This window comes from Triplophysa dalaica, chromosome 19 (assembly GCF_015846415.1).
Source record: "Triplophysa dalaica isolate WHDGS20190420 chromosome 19, ASM1584641v1, whole genome shotgun sequence".
Lineage (NCBI taxonomy): Eukaryota > Metazoa > Chordata > Actinopteri > Cypriniformes > Nemacheilidae > Triplophysa > Triplophysa dalaica.
In genome coordinates this window covers 5,050,755-5,068,103 of record NC_079560.1, presented here as the reverse complement: position 1 = coordinate 5,068,103, position 17,349 = coordinate 5,050,755, and the positions used below count along the sequence as shown (strand labels likewise).

The window sequence follows — 17,349 nt, the reverse complement described above, 5'->3', positions numbered from 1 at the left end:
CTATTTGGTGAAAATATCACCATGAAATTGCATTTTAACGCCACCTGTTGACTGTCAACAAGCCTCAAGCAGTATCCAACAACGGCCATACTGATTGGCCATTAGAGGCTGCGGTTAGCCAATCGCAACGCTGAATACAACCACGCGAAGGACTATCAAAGTAACAGCAGAGATTTGACTTAATGGGGCGAATTCGGAGCTGCCAAAGTTTACGATGTAGTCATATTTGTATAAAAACTTAAAAGATAAAGGTCAGCAAAAAGTTGTATGATACATAAACTCATTTTGACTGGATCATTTCTGCGCGCTCCTCTATTTCGCTGTCATACAACAACAGTAAGTGCTAGTTTGTTAGCTAATTAGCATATTCATCTGTCATTTATATAAACCTACTAGTTCAACGTTTATTTTTTATGCTTTCTTTATTAAATATACATGTTGAATGTGTTGTATTGTGCATTTGATGTAACAGTTATACTGAATAGTCATTTAACTGTTTTTGACATGATTGTTGACGCCTTTAATAATAACCGCAGCTGATAACATTAGCGCGATAACGTTACTTATATCTGACACATTTCAGTGACAGTTTTACATTCGAAGCTTCCATTACATTATACGTTGGTTTGCAAATGTATGTTAAGTCAAATTTAACACAATACAGAGAAAAGTTGCAGTTTAGATGAAATGCTGCATCTTTACATGTCAGGCTATTGAAACAGTTTGTATGTATACAAACGAAATACTGTCTTAATAATTAAGTGACTGTGTTTTTAAGGAATGGGGGAAAATGAGAACCAGTGCACGTATCCTGTAAGTATTTCCTCCTAGAGGTTTGTGAAAGCACTGTTATAAATATTATTTTCAAGTGGGTCCTCTGTGTTCTGTCCACTTCCTTTTAACAATTATTAACAATTCAGTCCAGTTGTAAGAGACCCAGTTTAGTTAAATACACCCTTAGTTTTGTAATTGTAACAGTGTTGTCACTAAAGTTTTCCTAACACGTTTCTTGCAGCGTCAGATCTTAATTTCCATCTCACATCTCTGCATGTGACCTCTTATCAGCTTGTACTGGGTAGGGCTGTGCAATTAATCGAAAATTAATCATAATCTTCAATTTTGCCCTTCAACAATCACAAAAACAAAATAATGCAGGTAAAGGGGTTCTTTATTCTTACTATGTTGTTTCAAAAGCCAGCGAGTTATCATGTTAAATGACGTGATCTCAACATTGACCAAAGTAATTGTGATAAAGATTTTTGTCATAATCGAGCAGCCGTAGTACTGGGTGTGTTTGCACTTGATCTTCAGAATGTCAGTGTTTTGTGCAAGACAGGAAGGAAATTGCCGGAACAAGCACTGGGTCTTTTAATCTAGTTTTAGTCCAACAATTAGTCTAGGATTAAAAATGATAATAAACCTGACGATTTCAAAGAAAACCGACATTTATTTAGGCATTTTATGTGTATTCTGAATGCGGTCTTGAGAACTGTGGCAAACTGGTGCAATATAATAGACCCGATGAAAGGATTTAAAATGGAAATATAGAGTTTTTATATCCAGAGTTGGTTTCCTAAAACATTAACAAAAAATCAGTTTGATAGTGAGTTTCATAGAATGTGTGCATGTCTATGTGTGCAACGGTGTGTAGCACAGCTGAATGGATATTGATGTGTATTTCCTCAGGTCATTGGGGGAGAAATTCGTTCTCGGCTGAAACAGTTTGTGGAGGAGAGGATGCAGACCACTATGGTACATGTGTTCCTTGAATTTCTTTTTAAAGCTCTTTTCAATATCAAATCATATCAAAAGTAGAAGTACACTGTTGTATTTTTCATACAGATCTTTAATATTTTGTTCATGTTTGTGTCTTACAGCTGACGGGTGTATTGATCGGAGCCGTGGTGGCTGTTTTTTTTATTGGAATCTCTGTGCTTCTCCTCTATCGCAGATACAAACTGGCTAGTAAGTTTCACTTCTTTGCCAATTTAAAAATATGAATAAAGACATTTTGGCACATTGAATAAAACTCCACAACAAATGAAAAAACTAAATGTTAAAAGAAACACAATTGTTTGGGGTCAGTGAAGATGTTGACAGGCAAAGTGAAATGTGCTGTTTATTAATTTGTTTATGTTTGTTTGGCGATATAAAGGAGTTTGTGTGTGTTTTAAGGTCAACAGGCTGGTGTCCCTCGCTATCGCTTTAGGAAGAGAGATAAAGTTCTCTTCTATGGCAGGAAAATTATGAGAAAGGTGAGTCACACTTGGCTGAAACTAATATGGTTGCCTGGTAGGATTTGTAAGCTGTTTTTTAACTGGGGATTAACGCTCATATGATAAAATGTATATCATCAGCTGGAACTTTTACTTTCCTACACTAGAGGGCAGCATAAAGTCTACAAAACAGACCATCATGCACTTTTCCTTTCACCACTTGATGTGTCTGTTCACATTAGGTCCAGACCTTGTCCTCTACGCCATCCTCTACTTCGGTTTCTAAACAACGCACGCGAAAGAGGCCTAAAGTTCTTACTATAGCTCGCAGGTTTGTTCTTTTGGTTTAAATTACACGTAAAAATTGTATATTTCTAGAAACGAGTCGTAAATGAAAATGCATGTTATCCAGCAAAAACTTTCTTGTTTGATCCTTCTGTTATGTCATTAAGGATTCTGCGGATCAGGAAAGAGCCGCCCACTTTACAGCCCAAAGAGCCGCCTCCCTCCCTCCTGGAGGCGGATCTGACTGAGTTTGATGTGCAGAACTCAAACCTGCCCTCTGAGGTGCTCTACATGCTAAAGAATGTCAGGTAAATGCTCAGAATGCAGACACATTAGTAAGATCTTTTTTTTTAAACCAATGTCTGTTGAATTAAACCAAGTTATACTGCAAATGTGTGTTTGCATTTCAGGGTACTCGGTCATTTCGAAAAGCCCTTGTTCCTGGAGCTCTGTCGGCACATGGTGTTTGTGGAGCTGCAGGAAGGGGAAGGGTTGTTTAAGCCGGGAGACGATGATGACAGCATTTATGTGGTTCAGGATGGAAGGCTGGAGCTTTGCATCCATGAGACTGTAAGGAATAGCAAAAGGAATCTCCTTTTTTAGATTAATTTAGCAGAATAGGATTTGCCAGCATGTAGATTCACACTTCTCACACCTTACACTTGAAGCGATTGTTACCCAAAAATAAAATTCTGTCATCATTTATTCACTCTCATATCATACAAAATCTGTATGTGACTATTTCTTCTGGGCAAGCCTATCTGTTAAACACAAAGAAAGGTATTTGGAAGAATGTTAGCAAATGACATTTCTGAGACATCATTGACTACCACAGTAAGAACAATAATTGTAATACATTTTTTCAAATATCTTTGTGTTCATCCAAAGAAAGACATTTATACAGGTTTGGAACAACTAGAGAGTGAGTAATGACCAAATTACAGAATTTTCACTGAGAACTATTCCTATTTGAACACTTCCATTTAAGATCTTGTCCGTCAATCAGATGTCATAGGTTCGAATCCCACAAGCATTCAACTGGTTGCTTCAGGGTTATTATATCACTAATAAATGTACCAGACGTCACCTTGGATAAAGAGTGTCAGCTAAATAACACATTTACAAATTAAATGTAATGCCCTTCTTAAGTGTTATTTACCATGTGTGTGTGTATTTTAGGATAGCACAGATCCTGTGGTGAAGGACGTGTTGCCCGGGGACAGTGTTCACAGTCTACTCAGCATTCTGGATATCATAACGGTGTGTTCTTCTGCCTTCTTGATTTCTTCTCCCTATCTGGTGTGTAGAGTTGAATTCTTCATTCCTGTCTCTCTCTCTCGTCCTCCAGGGTTATCCCGCTCCATATAAGACCGTGGCTGCTCGTGCAGCGGTCAGATCTACCATATTACGTCTACCTGCCTCAGCTTTCCAGTCTGTGTTTGAGAAATACCCAGAGACACTCGTGAGAGTCATCCAGGTACGCATGGGCTGACTGTGTCAAATGTAAACTTCGTTGAAATTGCAAACCGATATTAAGAAGAAATTCGAAATTCCAGAAGAAAGTAATTTTCAGGAGTTCATTTGTGGCTGATCTTTGTCTTTTTCTGACTATTCAGATAATCATGGTTCGTCTTCAGCGAGTGACTTTCTTGGCCCTTCACAACTACCTGGGACTGACAACTGAGCTTTTCAATCAGGTTCGAGAGTACACACATACATCTCAGCATTATTACGTTTAAGATCTTACACACACTTTATCACTTCTAAGATAAGTGGGCTTTCTCACACACACATACACACACTCCCAACGTTATTTCATGCTGCGTTAACCACGATCGGCATAATCACTCCTGCACTTGAGCCGTAAAACTCCAGATTAAATAACATGGATCATAAGACCTCCACTCTCATTTAAAGGACACCGACTTTAACACCCTCTGGGGCGAAAATCTCCCATCAGCGTCCACTGCACAGCACAACTCTGCACATGCGTAACTCATCACATCACCCTTCATCTCAAGACCATAGGCAGGCTGAGGGAGTCGTTTTTTCGTTGAGCGCCTTTTAGTTTGTGCTGTGTATTTCACTTTTCTCCTCAACTGTAAATAAAATTGAGTCCTGTCAACGCGCAAAGTCACGTCAGCAGAATGCAGGAGCAGTTTAGTCAAATATATCACTTTTGACTTCTTTAGCTGAGTTTTTTTTTTTTAATATGAGCAAACTTTGCTCTTTCTTCAGTGAGCGACAAAAAGGAGGACGATCCCTAAGTTACGAGGTGGTGTCTGTGATTTAAACAAATCAGAAGTATCTTGGGACCAAGACGTCAAATCTGTGTTAAATCCTTTTGTGCACCAGATGCTTGGAAGTGTCTTAAGATGTGTATATGCGTTTGTGCTTGTGTAGGAGAGACAAGCAGTGCCTCTGTTTGCAGTCAACAGTGTGCTGGTGGAGGGAAGTCCCAGCAGAGTCCCACGCAAACCCCACTCTCAGACAGCAGCAGACGAGGAACATCTGCAGAGCTCTGGAGACCAATTTACTGATTCAGGTAAATACACACAGCATTTAACGTCGCTACAATTCCAAACAAACACTGATGTGTATTGCGCTTTGGAACTTGTAATTTTGTCTTTGTCAGATGGAGGGCAAGCCGGTTCATATGAAAACACAGTTGTGCGGAGGTCTCGCTCTGTATCAATGCCTGCAGACGGGACGGGTAATGCTCACTATAATTTGTCATCTATGCATTTCACCTGTACAGAGAACTGCAAGGGGATTGCAGAATTAAGTTTTGGAATGTAGGCCAAGCCTTCCCATTTTCAGATTTCAAATCCTCAAACCTCATTGGTTGGTAGATGTAGGAACCTTACATTGTGATATGTGTGTGCAGGGGTGCAAGGAAACGATCTGAACATGGCCTATGAACGTGCCCGCGTTACCATAGACGATCCCCCATCCAGTCCTGTTGTTTACAAGGTCTTCATTACCCTCCCTCTCATCTCATTACTTACCGGATGCCTCGAAATATCTTTAGATATGAAAACATCACATTACAATATTTTTCTTCTTTCTCTAGTCCATTCTGAAGAAGAGCGTCACCATGCAGGACGCTCCGTCCTCCGTGATTCATTACACAGACAGTGCGCCACACTCCGGCGTGCCGCCCTGTAAAGTAGGAGCCATATTTCAGGCTGCCAAGAAAGACCTGCTTGGGATTATTCACCTGCGGGTAAAAATACACAGTTGTTGAGAAATATATCAATTTTAACGTATCATTTCATTCATGTTTGGTGTGGTCGAGTACTTTTCATTGTGTGTGTTAGGACCCCAGTTTGCTGGAGGGCAGGGTGACACTGCATCAGGTGAAGGCTGGATCTGTGGTAGCTCGACAAGGCGATCAGGTTAGACATCTCAAATAATTGCTTGTGAAACAGCTTTGAATCCAAACCTAGTTTGATGAGCTTTCTGCTGCCCTCCGGGTGTAAGTGTAATTACTTACAAGTTGTTTTATTTTATTGTACTTCTATCTCCCATGGTCACTTAACCTATTGTTTATCAATTCTAAGATCTTGACCAAATGACTCTCTTGAATGTCTTTGTCCTTCAGGAAGTGAGTGTGCAGTTTGTCATCGTGGGCACGCTGCATGTGTACCAACGCATGATCGATAGAGAGGAGGAGACGTGTCTGTTTGTGGCTCACCCGGGAGAACTTGTTGGTCAGCTGGCCGTGCTGACGGGGGAGCCCTTGATTTTTACTGTACGAGCACATCGGGACTGCAGCTTCCTTTCCATCTCCAAAACGCATTTCTACGAGTAGGTCACACTTACAAACACTGCATAGTTTTTTTTGCTATTCAACCAAATATGAGCCAAATCTGCACTAAGAGAATATGTCTGGTGTTATGTGTATGTATATATTAAACAAACTAAATAAAAAATATTTTATTTAATGTTTTATTAAATATTACATTTAAATGAAGTAATGACAATGATGTAAATTAAAAGTTATTTAAAGTTCTTAATTATGAAAAATATTTAATAAATAATTGATTATAATAAATTAAAAGATATTGAATAATATTAAATGTTAAATATTACGTTCGGTTAAGTAATTCGTATTAGAAAAGATTATCAGATAAATTCAGATATATTCTGATTAGTTTTTTGCAAAACACATTGATTTGGTTGTGTGCATGCATGTGTGTGTGTTATGTCAGGATCATGAGAGCAGAACCCACAGTAGTGCTGAATGTAGCTCATTCCGTCGTCAGAAGGATGTCACCGTTCGTCAGACAGATTGACTTTGCCCTTGACTGGATGGCTGTTGAGGCGGGCAGAGCTGTTTACAGGTCCAATTCATTTTCTTTTCAATTTCACATATAGATAGTGCTCATTCTAAATAAAAATCTTTTGATCTAAAGGCATATGCTTAAATGTTTGATATTTGTGAAAAACAGTCATTAAGTGCTCGCTATAGATTGAATTTGCTTCAATACTGTTTAAAATGCATTTCTGGATGAGAAGGAAAAAGCTGGTTGATAAAGAACCTAGAGTACATTTTTGATAATTTTGGAAATTCTTGTAATACTTAAAATATAAGACACTTGATTTGTTTTGGATTTTGTTAGTTACTATGTTAGCAATGCAGTTACATTTGTGATATTTCATAGTTATGATGAGTTTGCCGTGTTGTAAAATGTGGGGAAAAAATGACCATTTCCTTCTTTTACCCTTTCTTTTCTCTACCCTTTCCGTTTTAAATGAAAATACAGTACCTTACCAATTAAATGTCCTCTATCCAGCTTGGCCAAAAGCGGCCCCCAGATTAACTCTTTTGTTAAAAACCTTTCCTCCCATGATTCCTTTGGTCGGTATACAATCTAATAAACTTGATGATTTCTTCTCTTCAGGCCTCTGGGTGAGACAGATAAGTTTTCTAGGATTTCATAAATCTTTTGTGATAAATGATGCCATCTAGTCTTTCTCTCTTTCTTTTTTTTGCTTTCTTTCAGGCAGGGTGATAAATCGGACAGTACTTTCATAGTGCTCAGTGGCCGTCTGCGTTCTGTCATCATGAAGGAGGATGGGAAAAAAGAGCTGACTGGAGAATATGGCAGAGGAGATCTCATTGGAGTGGTGAGATTTTGCAAACCCACAACATTTCCAAGAATATTAATATTATGGGAAAGATATATCAATTTAGTTACAGCAAAAGTCATGTTTAAATCCTATAAGCCATATACTGTTACTATAAATTCTGCATTGTTTTTTAGTCCTCCAAAACAATCTACTCATAAACTCATTGTTTTCCATGATTTAAAGTTGTTCAGCATCGAATGATTCAGGTCTTTTTCTGGGCATCCAGTTTTATTCTGCATTATATAATTATGTAGTAAACATGCTCTTTATATGTAGTAGTATCTACCATTATACTTTTGTGGCATTGATTTACACTTCAACTATCACATGTCACCTAATCAGGTGTACAATAAAGAATCCAGAATTGCTAATTTTGGTAACTCCGTATCTCCCGTGAGATCCTTCCATCTCATCATATAATTTTTCATTGTGTTTGGCTGATGTCTTTTGAGCCTCGATGATGCATATGGCGCTTAGTGTACCTGGCCATGCCGATACCATGGTTACCTGCACAGGAAAACAGATGTGATGCTTTTTCCATAGAGCCATTGATGACAATATAAAGTTCTCTGAGAATCCAGATGTAGTCGCTGTGTACTTCACAGATTCTCTTCATTTGTGTTTTTTGACCTAAGAGAATCATTGGAAATGAACTTGTCTGTTATGTGTCGTTTAATTTATGCGTTTGTGGATGTTTTGAAAGAAATTATTTTGGATGTTTTAATACAGTGAAAATTCTGTTAGGATTTATTCGCCATTGTTTCACTATTATGTGCCATGGGTATGACTTTTATGCTTTTGTGGGTCACAAAAGGTGTATTTTTTCATTTAATGCAAGTGAATGAAGACCAGGGACTACAAAGTAAAAGCATCATAAAAAGGTTAATTTGACCAATATTGTATATCTTCTGTAGGCATTAAACATCAATTGTGCGGTAAAGACTGAAATGTAAGTCAGTTATGGCATTGTGTAGTCATTTATAAACTATATGTGTGAATAAAGGTGGAGGCGCTGACCCATCAGAACAGAGCGACTACTGTTCATGCGGTTCGGGACTCAGAACTGGCGAAACTACCTGAGGGAGCACTCTGCTCCATCAAAAGAAAATTCCCACAGGTGCATCATATACACCGCATGCTTTATGTTATGACCAGAGATTACAATGATGAGAATTCCTTTGAGACTACCTATAACACTAGCTCTTATTTTTCTTTCTCTTTTCAGGTAGTCACAAGACTTATTCACCTGCTCGGAGAGAAGATCCTCCAGCAGGTTAACGGTCCTTTAACAGGTGTGTGTGTGTATAAATAAATGTACATAAGCATTCCATTTGAACTAGACATTTCCAGACAATGACACACACTGTAATATTAACTGGAGTATCTGGTTCTGTTTTCCGTCCAGCACGCAGCCTCGCTCTGCACACCCCCAGCAGTAAATGGGATGCTGGGAACCCAGCATCAAATCTGTCCACCATCACTGTCCTCCCAGTCTCAGAAGAAGTTCCTCTGACTGCATTCACCCTGGAGCTCCAGCACGCACTCCTTGCTATCGGTGAGAACCATTGTCTCTTGTAGATTGGAAAATATATAAATCTTTTTGAAATTTGAAGAATTTCATATTTTGCTGTTGTAGGACCCACTCTACTCTTGACAAGTGACATCATCAAACAACGCCTCGGCTCTGCAGCATTAGACAGGTAAGTCATCAAAGTGTCCTTAAATGATAACTTGTAATGAAAGGTTCTATTATTTAAAGAGGGATCGGAAACCTTCGCATTTATTTTACACAATGTAAAAAAAGTTGTGTTTGGCTTTTATGTTTCTTTAGATTTTTTTAGATTCAACTTTATTGGCATTACACATATACAAGTACAGTGTAACGAAATGTAGTACTTTATGAAGTTTAACATAAGGAGTACGAAAATCACATAATTTGTTTTAACATCGATGGTGCACAAAAAATCAACTATTTTCACACGTTTATACATTTCGGTGTTATTACTCGTACGCATTGGTACGTGCATAACAATGAGCTCAAAACAACATTTTAACATAATAGTTAAATACTTAAAAATGAGTCGCCCAAAACTTCGGAAGTGTACGTTTGATCTTTTTTGTCTTTTATGACTAATTCTGTCCTCACGGACCAAGTTCCAGACGTAGACTAGTCACCCATCATAGCTTCGTCCCCCCTTCCCTATGCTACGAACATTTCTAGAATTTTCTAACAGTGACAATTGGAAAAGATTATTTTTAATATGTGAACAATTTTACAGTTTTTCTTAATTTGCGATATAGCGTAATTTGCGGTAAAATATATCGGACGAAACAACTATTTTTTACACTCGGTAATTTGAGAAAGCATATCGTGTGCACTTTATTTGTTTTTAGGGAAGGGATGTGTTATAATGGCATCAAATATTAGTTCCTACTCCATTTATTAGATCATGCTACATCACCGTTATTAAATGTGGATTTTCTTAATGAATAAATAGACTTTTAACTGTCTACAAACAACAACAAATAACTGAGTTTTTTACATAATGAAGTAGTCATTTGATGAGGGAGATGAAAGGTGTTTTATGATATGTAAATGAACATCACCATAAAGCCAACGAATGAACGCTTCTCCAAAGTGCCGCATGAGTCCTGTCCCTCGAACCCGTCATGAGAGTTACCTGACATTCTCTGTTTTTACTGAAAGCTGAGATTTTGTGTCTTCTGTTTAGATTTAGTCCACTGACATCTGAAGTGACAATATCTGTCAGGATTCTTGACAGGCTCTCATCCATCAGCTGTTTATATGACAGTTTAACAGCAGAAGATCCACATAGACAAAGACCTGACACACTTTCATCAGCCAGAGCATCACTCCAGATTGAATCTGAAATGGTCACAGATGCCAGAGAAAATAACAATGTGTGAATTGAATTTAAAATCTAGCCTGCGGTTAGTGAATCAGACTTTTGGCGATATTTGTCTTTTTTAACATATTGGTTACAAATAAACAGAAATCAGTTATTAAGCAAGGGGATAAAAATCTATTTTTAAAAGCTTATTATACATTTTTGATAATTTTAGCTGCTGTGAGCAATTTCTTGAGAAAGTTTCAGTGTGATGTCATTGACAGATAAAGTATCCTGCCGTTTCAGATGGTTCACGATATAGGGGTAGATGTAGATTTCAGATTTAAAGGGATAGTTCAACCAAAAATGAAAATTCTGTCATAATTCACACACTCTCTTGTCATTTCAAACCTTAATGACTTTGTAGAACAAAAAAGATGACATTATGAAGAATGTTGGAACCGAAAACGTTTGGTCTCCATTGACTTGCATAAGGTTTATTGTTCATACATTAGAAGTGAATAGGGACCAATGGCTTTTGGTTACCAACATTTTTCAAAATATCTTTTGTGTTCTGTAGCAGAAAAACAGGCACACAGGTTTTAAATGACCAAAATCACTTTCTCCTCCACAGTGTGCATGAGTACAGATTGTCAAGTTGGCTGGGTCAGCAGGAAGACATCCACCGCATCGTCCTGTATCAGACAGATGCGTCGCTCACCCCCTGGACTCAGCGCTGTATCAGACAGGCCGATTGCATCATCATCGTGGGACTGGGAGAACAAGACCCAGCTGTGGGAGAGGTATGATGTAACACCATCTACTGTGAATACAGGTGCTGGATTACATAAATTAAATTCATCAAACCTAAATTCAGATCTATGTTATACATATCTGACTGCTGCTGGAAACCGAAGAATCTTTCATATAAAAAACACTTTAGTCTGACAGACTCCACCGAGATTGGCTTTAGTGTCTGTAATTTATCACTCGCTCAGGATGGCAGGCACTTTTATAGTTTGAACCCAAATAAAATTAAGTTATTTGAACCGTAGCACGTTGCGCTAAACAAGCAGCTCCATGTCTTCAAGCTTTACCGAACAAGAAGAGCATTTTCTTCTGAACTGTAGGTCACCACAGGACCACACGCAGTGCATGGGAATAATGGATGTTACGAGACTCTGGTTTAACAAGAGGACCTGCTTCCTTCCTAGAGAGTGGGAGATGAATGATTAACGTGTGGTTTTGATAGCTGTGTGTGTTCGGCGGTCCAGCCCGGGTGTTTGAAGTCGGATCAGAGGTCCTGGGGTAGAGCGATGTCCTCATTGATCATATCTATTCTGGAGACTTTAATGCGCACCGCTGTTCTGACTCGGGTCTTTGAACAAGAGAATTAAGGCTCAGATGTGCTAAGTGAGCTTGAAATGGGTAATTGTATTCACATGAAAAGAAATAAGAGAGAGGACGTGGGTCCTCTCTTCAACACACGCCAGCTTGTCAAAAGACTAGATCAATAATTATTAGGAATGAAAGGACTCTCCATCAAAAATTTATGTGTTTGTGCCATATTTATGGATTAGTTCTGCATTAAGTGCATTCCATTTAGAATAGTAATTTCATTATTTTGATGCATTTAGACAGTGTAGCCAAGTTTTTATAAAATATATTCAGACCCTCTCTGTCTCCCTCTCTTCATCTGTTTTTCAGCTGGAGCGTATGTTAGAGGGGAGCGCGGTGAGGGCACAGAAACAGCTGGTGCTGTTGCACCGCGAGGACGGCCCTCCTCCCAAAGGAACCGCTGAATGGCTGAACATGCGGAGCTGGATCTCCAGACACCTTCACCTGTCCTGCCCCCGCAGGGTTTTCTCCAAGAGGAGCCTGCCCAAACTGGTACACGCACACAGAATCAAAGCATTCAATATTTTGTCATGGAAAATGAAGCTCAGAGTAGAAACTGTTGCTTTAGTGAATAGCAGAAATGTTTCAGTTGTTCAACCAAAAATGATCATTCTGTCTTCATTTACTCACCTTCAAGTCTTGACCACCACAGTAGGAAAAATTGGTTTATAAATTTCTTTGTTAAACACACAAGTCCCTTTAAAACTGTACATATGCTGGAGGTTTAAAACTGGCTGTGTCTTGATTTCATCTTCTTTCTCTTTTAATTTTTTCTTAATACGCATTCCAAGTAACAGAAACCAAACCCTTTTTATATAAGACACTTGAAACCCAAAATAGGCTCGATCAATGGTGTGAGTTTGGTGTGAGGTTACATCAGTGTGAAGCTGCTGGTTTGCAGCTTGTCTTTTTTTCCTTCCGCAATACAGATTTAGAAACAAATTTAAAGAAATGAAATTTTGTCTGACTCCTCAATCTGCTAGCCAACACCAGTAACCTCTATTACTAAGTCTCCGTTGCTTTTGTTTCCCTGCCAGATAGAGATGTATCAGCGTGTGTTCCAAAAAAACGCAGACCGTCACTCAGATTTCTCTCGCCTGGCCCGCTTTCTGACGGGCAACACCATCGCCCTGGTGCTGGGAGGCGGAGGAGCCAGGTAACCGCCTTTTATACCACTTCAAATATCTCAAAAAAAAGAAAGGAACTCTATTCTGTCATTACTTTTTTTTTTAAGTCTATTACACCTCCTGTCTTTGTTTGAACTTAGTCTCTCTACTTTATTTTCCTGATGGCTTCTGTTTGTCTGTTCTGTCTTTTGTGGTTGCAGGAGGTCTTTTAAGGTTGGTTGCTATTTTCTCCCTTGGTTCCCCTGTGCAGTTACCTGGGATTCATTCTGTGTACTGTACTGTGTAAAAAATATCCTGCCTCCCCCAGGATAGAAAGGCTCAGTAGTTCTTTTTAAAGAAAAGCTACACTATGCTTTTTTTAGCATAGAACAGACTGAGTTGTTATTCCCAATACGACTGATCTTAATCAAGCCATGTTTGGGCATCATCAGTCTTTTGGTCACATTTCCAGCTGATCGACCACAGTAAATGTTTTATTAGCCTGCTTACTTGTCTTTTTTCATTTCATCTCCTTTCAGGGGTTGTTGCCAAGTTGGCATCATCCGAGCGTTGACTGAAGCTGGAATCCCGATTGATCAGGTGGGTGGTACCTCTATCGGCTCTATGATGGGCGCTCTGTACGCAGAGGATCGCAGTTACAGCAGGATGAAAATCAGGGCTAGACAGTGGGCTATGGTGAGAGACCACCGTCATTTATCACACTTTAAACACACATTTTTCTTTTCAATGCTTACTTGTTCCTCCTTCCTCTTATGCAGGAAATGACATCAGTGTTTAAGAAAGTTCTGGACCTGACATATCCCATCACTTCTATGTTCTCTGGAGCTTCATTCAACTCCAGCATTAATGGTGTCTTCAAGGACAAACAGATAGAGGTGAGATTCAGACTCATCGGCTCAGGCGTTTCCTGGGAGACCGCAGTCAGCACATTTAGAGGTTTAAACATGTTTGGCTTTTCTAAAGGATCTCTGGATCCCATATTTCAACATTACCACGGACATCACCGCCTCCACAATGAGAGTGCACACTGACGGTAAACGCCACATGTTGCACCTGCGTCTATGAACTTCCAGCCTTCTTAACAAAGACGAATGCTTGAGATTTCCTGTCGGTTTCAGGCTCTCTGTGGAGGTATGTGCGATCCAGCATGTCTCTTTCTGGGTACCTGCCACCGCTGTGTGATCCAAAAGACGGACACCTGCTCATGGATGGAGGCTACATTAATAACCTGCCAGGTGGGTAGAAGGTCATTAGCCACTCTGGTCTATAAAACCCTTCAATGGACAGTAAAATTACAATATGCCAACACAGGCAAGCTTTGAAACTGCAGAAAGTGTGCTGGTTTAACAGATCTGAAGGATTGGGTGATTTTTTTTTTTTTTTTTGGGGGGAGGTTTATTATGTTTATTATCCATTCCAGCGGATGTGGCACGATCTATGGGTGCCAAGGTCGTGATTGCTATAGACGTGGGTAGTCAAGATGAAACCAACCTCACCAACTACGGGGACGCCCTCTCGGGTTGGTGGCTGCTATGGAAACGACTCAACCCAATCGCTGAGAAAGTCAAGGTGAGTTTGCTTTAAGGAAAGATTATAAGTTATATTTATGGACCAAAATTTAGACACGTTTCAAGGCAGGCTTTTTTTACTTTAGCCACTTAGCAACCCAGAAAATCAAAACAACTACATAACCCCAAATAAAATGTATTAAATGCTAAAATTAAAATATAATAAACCTAAAAATAAAAGAATACTAACATTAAAAATTGAATCAAATCAAGTAATAATAAAAAATGAATTACTTTTTTTATTTTTTAAGTTTTTAATGTAAGTAAAGTGTAGTTTTCTTTAATAGTTGTTGATTTGGGATTATGAAAATGTATGAACAATTTTAGGTGTTAAACATGACGGAGATCCAGGCACGGCTGGCGTACGTATGCTCAGTGAGACAGCTTGAATCTGTTAAGAATAGCGACTACTGTGAATATATCAGACCTCCCATCGACAGATATCGCACGCTCGAGTTCGGCAAGTTTGATGAGATCAGCGTGAGTCTTCCCTGTTTACTTCCTGCATCCTAAATAGCTTAATTTGTTTTCACATTGTTTTCACACTTGCAATTTTTGTGGACCCTGTATTTGTTTTGCTTCACAACATGTGCACATGTGTTACAGGAAGTGGGGTACCAGCACGGGAAGACATTGCTTGATGTGTGGTCCAGAAGCGGAGTGGTAGAAAAGATGCTGAAGGATAGACATCAGGAAGAATTCCACAAAACACAGAACAACGTGAGGCAGAGATCTGGCGAATATTTTAGAGATGTAACATGTTGAACCGGTTGTTCTCTTTGATTTATTGTGGTTCCTGCAGGTGGTGACCTGTCCAAATGCGTCCTTCACTGATCTGGCTGAGATTGTCTCGCGAATCGAACCAGTCAAACCAGCTGTCGTAGATGGTAAATGATTTTGAAAGCCTTGTAAATTCACTCAAGCCTTTTAGAGGGTGTTGGCAGTCTGTTTTAAGGATTTTTGGCATGTTTCCTGCTGGCGATTCAATTCCCTGCATATCTCTCTTTGGCTGCGTCTTAGCTGGCTGTCATTTAGTGTTGTGTGATTTGCTTACAAACTTGAATGTTGTTAGGCTAATGGGTCCAAAATGTCCCCCTCCTCTTTTTGTGTCGCAGATGAATCCGATTATCACACAGACTATGAAGAGGAGATTGCAGAAAGTGCTCTGTCAGACATGGAGCTCTACACGCATCATAGTGAGCACACCGAAGAGGAGCTGACCGCAGACACAGTGAGTGGCAAAAATATACAGATATACATTTTTAGGTTCAACATCTACATAGATCTATTTGTATTCACCCTTTTCTGACTGTTGGAATCAGACATGTTTTTTGGTAACTATTCCTTACAAGAGCTCTGTTTATTTTAAGTGCTTTTTATGATTTGCTAACCTTTTTCAAAAAGTTTTAATATGTGAAGGTGTTTGAAGGCTTATTTATCCATTATTCCCAGGACGAAGAGTTCGAGAGGTCTGATAAACAGCGCATGAGGTCCACTGTGGAGAATGTGGGGCGTGTATCCCCCCAAACCCATCAAACCTCCAGTCTCCACATTAGAAAAGCACACGGTCAAAAAAACACTCCATCTTGACCCTTGAACCTTGTCAATGTATAAACACTGACTGACAAACACTGACTGACACTCAAGATTTAAGGTTGATACCTCAATTCACATTCCAAGTCCTGATGTCGGGGAGTGAAACTCCTCCAACTTATTTTTGCGATGGCTTTGTCCATGCTTTCGTGCAAAGATATCCGAAGACGTCTGACATTAACGACACTGTTTAAGACCAACATGCTGAGCAAACATGGCGTGGGGTTGTAACTCAAGACTTACCCAGTGTATTACGTGCGAAGTCGCTGACTGTGATCTCTGCTGGAAAACATTTGGTTTGGAAAGTCACAACTTCACATAGTCTTGAATTACCGGTGCAGTTAATCAATGGAGGGGGGATTTATATTTCCACTGTCAAAGAAATGAGACTAAGAACAATGAAAAAGAATGAAATATAGTCTCTTAAGAGAGTTCTCTATTTATGAGCTCCGATGACTGATGTTGTTTTTGTTTAGTTTAATCATCTCAGTGACACCCTGACAAGTCGATCTGTTCTATAGCTTGTTTGTTTCACACAGAAGATGCTCGCCCGGACAAGACCGTCTTATGTGCACAATGGACAGCTGGCAGAGAGAATCTAACCAGCATAATTTATTACACCGAATGTGCCTGATGAATAACTACTCTTACCTCGAACATCATGTGAGCACACAAATACAACTCATATGAGCAAAGCCTATCAATGCAAGACTCTTATGATTACTTTTTTTTGTTATGTTACCCATAGTGCCTTTAATCTATGATTGCATCAATACTACCCAAATGAGAGAATTGGTTTATATTAACAATCTAATCTTTATGGCAGTATTGATCAACCTTCAAGTGTATTAAGCACATAGATTCTACATGAGTAATGTGATTTTTATTATATTGCCTTAAATTGACTTACATTGACTGATTTATTCATTTTTGATTATTTGGAACTATCATCATTTTTGGGCCAATAGCTTTGCATAAATTTGAAAAACATATGCTATGAAAGCTAGCAGTTGTTGTGACGGTCACTTTATTTAAGTTGACAGTCGGGTCAGTTCCAAAGCAAAAATCTGGATGAGAAGGACGTTAACAAACAAGAATATGCAACTGTTTTTCACTGACAGGAGAGCCTGGTGTCATTTTGCGATCTTATTAAAATACTAATCTCTATTAAACTGTA

The 17,349-nt window shown here is 39.1% G+C and overlaps 1 protein-coding gene across 2 annotated transcripts; it reads left to right on the top strand.

The window, feature by feature from the left end:
* Positions 1 to 129: 129 nt before the first annotated feature.
* pnpla7a (patatin-like phospholipase domain containing 7a) lies at positions 130 to 17,349 on the top strand. Of its 2 annotated transcripts, XM_056730254.1 has the most exons (36): positions 130 to 336; positions 779 to 813; positions 1,687 to 1,752; positions 1,878 to 1,965; positions 2,176 to 2,255; positions 2,459 to 2,547; positions 2,669 to 2,809; positions 2,912 to 3,071; positions 3,681 to 3,761; positions 3,850 to 3,978; positions 4,118 to 4,198; positions 4,905 to 5,046; positions 5,137 to 5,214; positions 5,389 to 5,474; positions 5,575 to 5,727; positions 5,822 to 5,899; positions 6,106 to 6,311; positions 6,716 to 6,847; positions 7,511 to 7,634; positions 8,641 to 8,754; positions 8,863 to 8,929; positions 9,043 to 9,192; positions 9,274 to 9,337; positions 11,121 to 11,289; positions 12,194 to 12,376; positions 12,922 to 13,040; positions 13,530 to 13,686; positions 13,770 to 13,886; positions 13,975 to 14,044; positions 14,130 to 14,246; positions 14,432 to 14,580; positions 14,907 to 15,059; positions 15,186 to 15,299; positions 15,382 to 15,466; positions 15,695 to 15,810; positions 16,032 to 17,349. In XM_056730254.1, exons 2-36 carry the CDS (start codon positions 781 to 783, stop codon positions 16,167 to 16,169), a joined length of 4,029 nt encoding a protein of 1,342 aa, XP_056586232.1. In that variant the 5' UTR covers positions 130 to 336; positions 779 to 780; the 3' UTR covers positions 16,170 to 17,349. The 2 variants fall into 2 exon arrangements, with proteins under 2 accessions (XP_056586232.1, XP_056586233.1); XM_056730255.1 differs by lacking the exons at positions 130 to 336; positions 779 to 813 and adding an exon at positions 1,067 to 1,155.

Excerpts from the sequence above, each read along its gene's own strand:
- pnpla7a (XM_056730254.1), top strand. The coding sequence starts at position 781 with ATGGGGGAAAATGAGAACCAGTGCACGTATCCT. Across the intron at positions 8,930-9,042 it reads GGTTAACGGTCCTTTAACAG|CACGCAGCCTCGCTCTGCAC; the intron begins GTGTGTGTGTGT and ends TTTTCCGTCCAG. Across the intron at positions 15,300-15,381 it reads TCCACAAAACACAGAACAAC|GTGGTGACCTGTCCAAATGC; the intron begins GTGAGGCAGAGA and ends TGGTTCCTGCAG.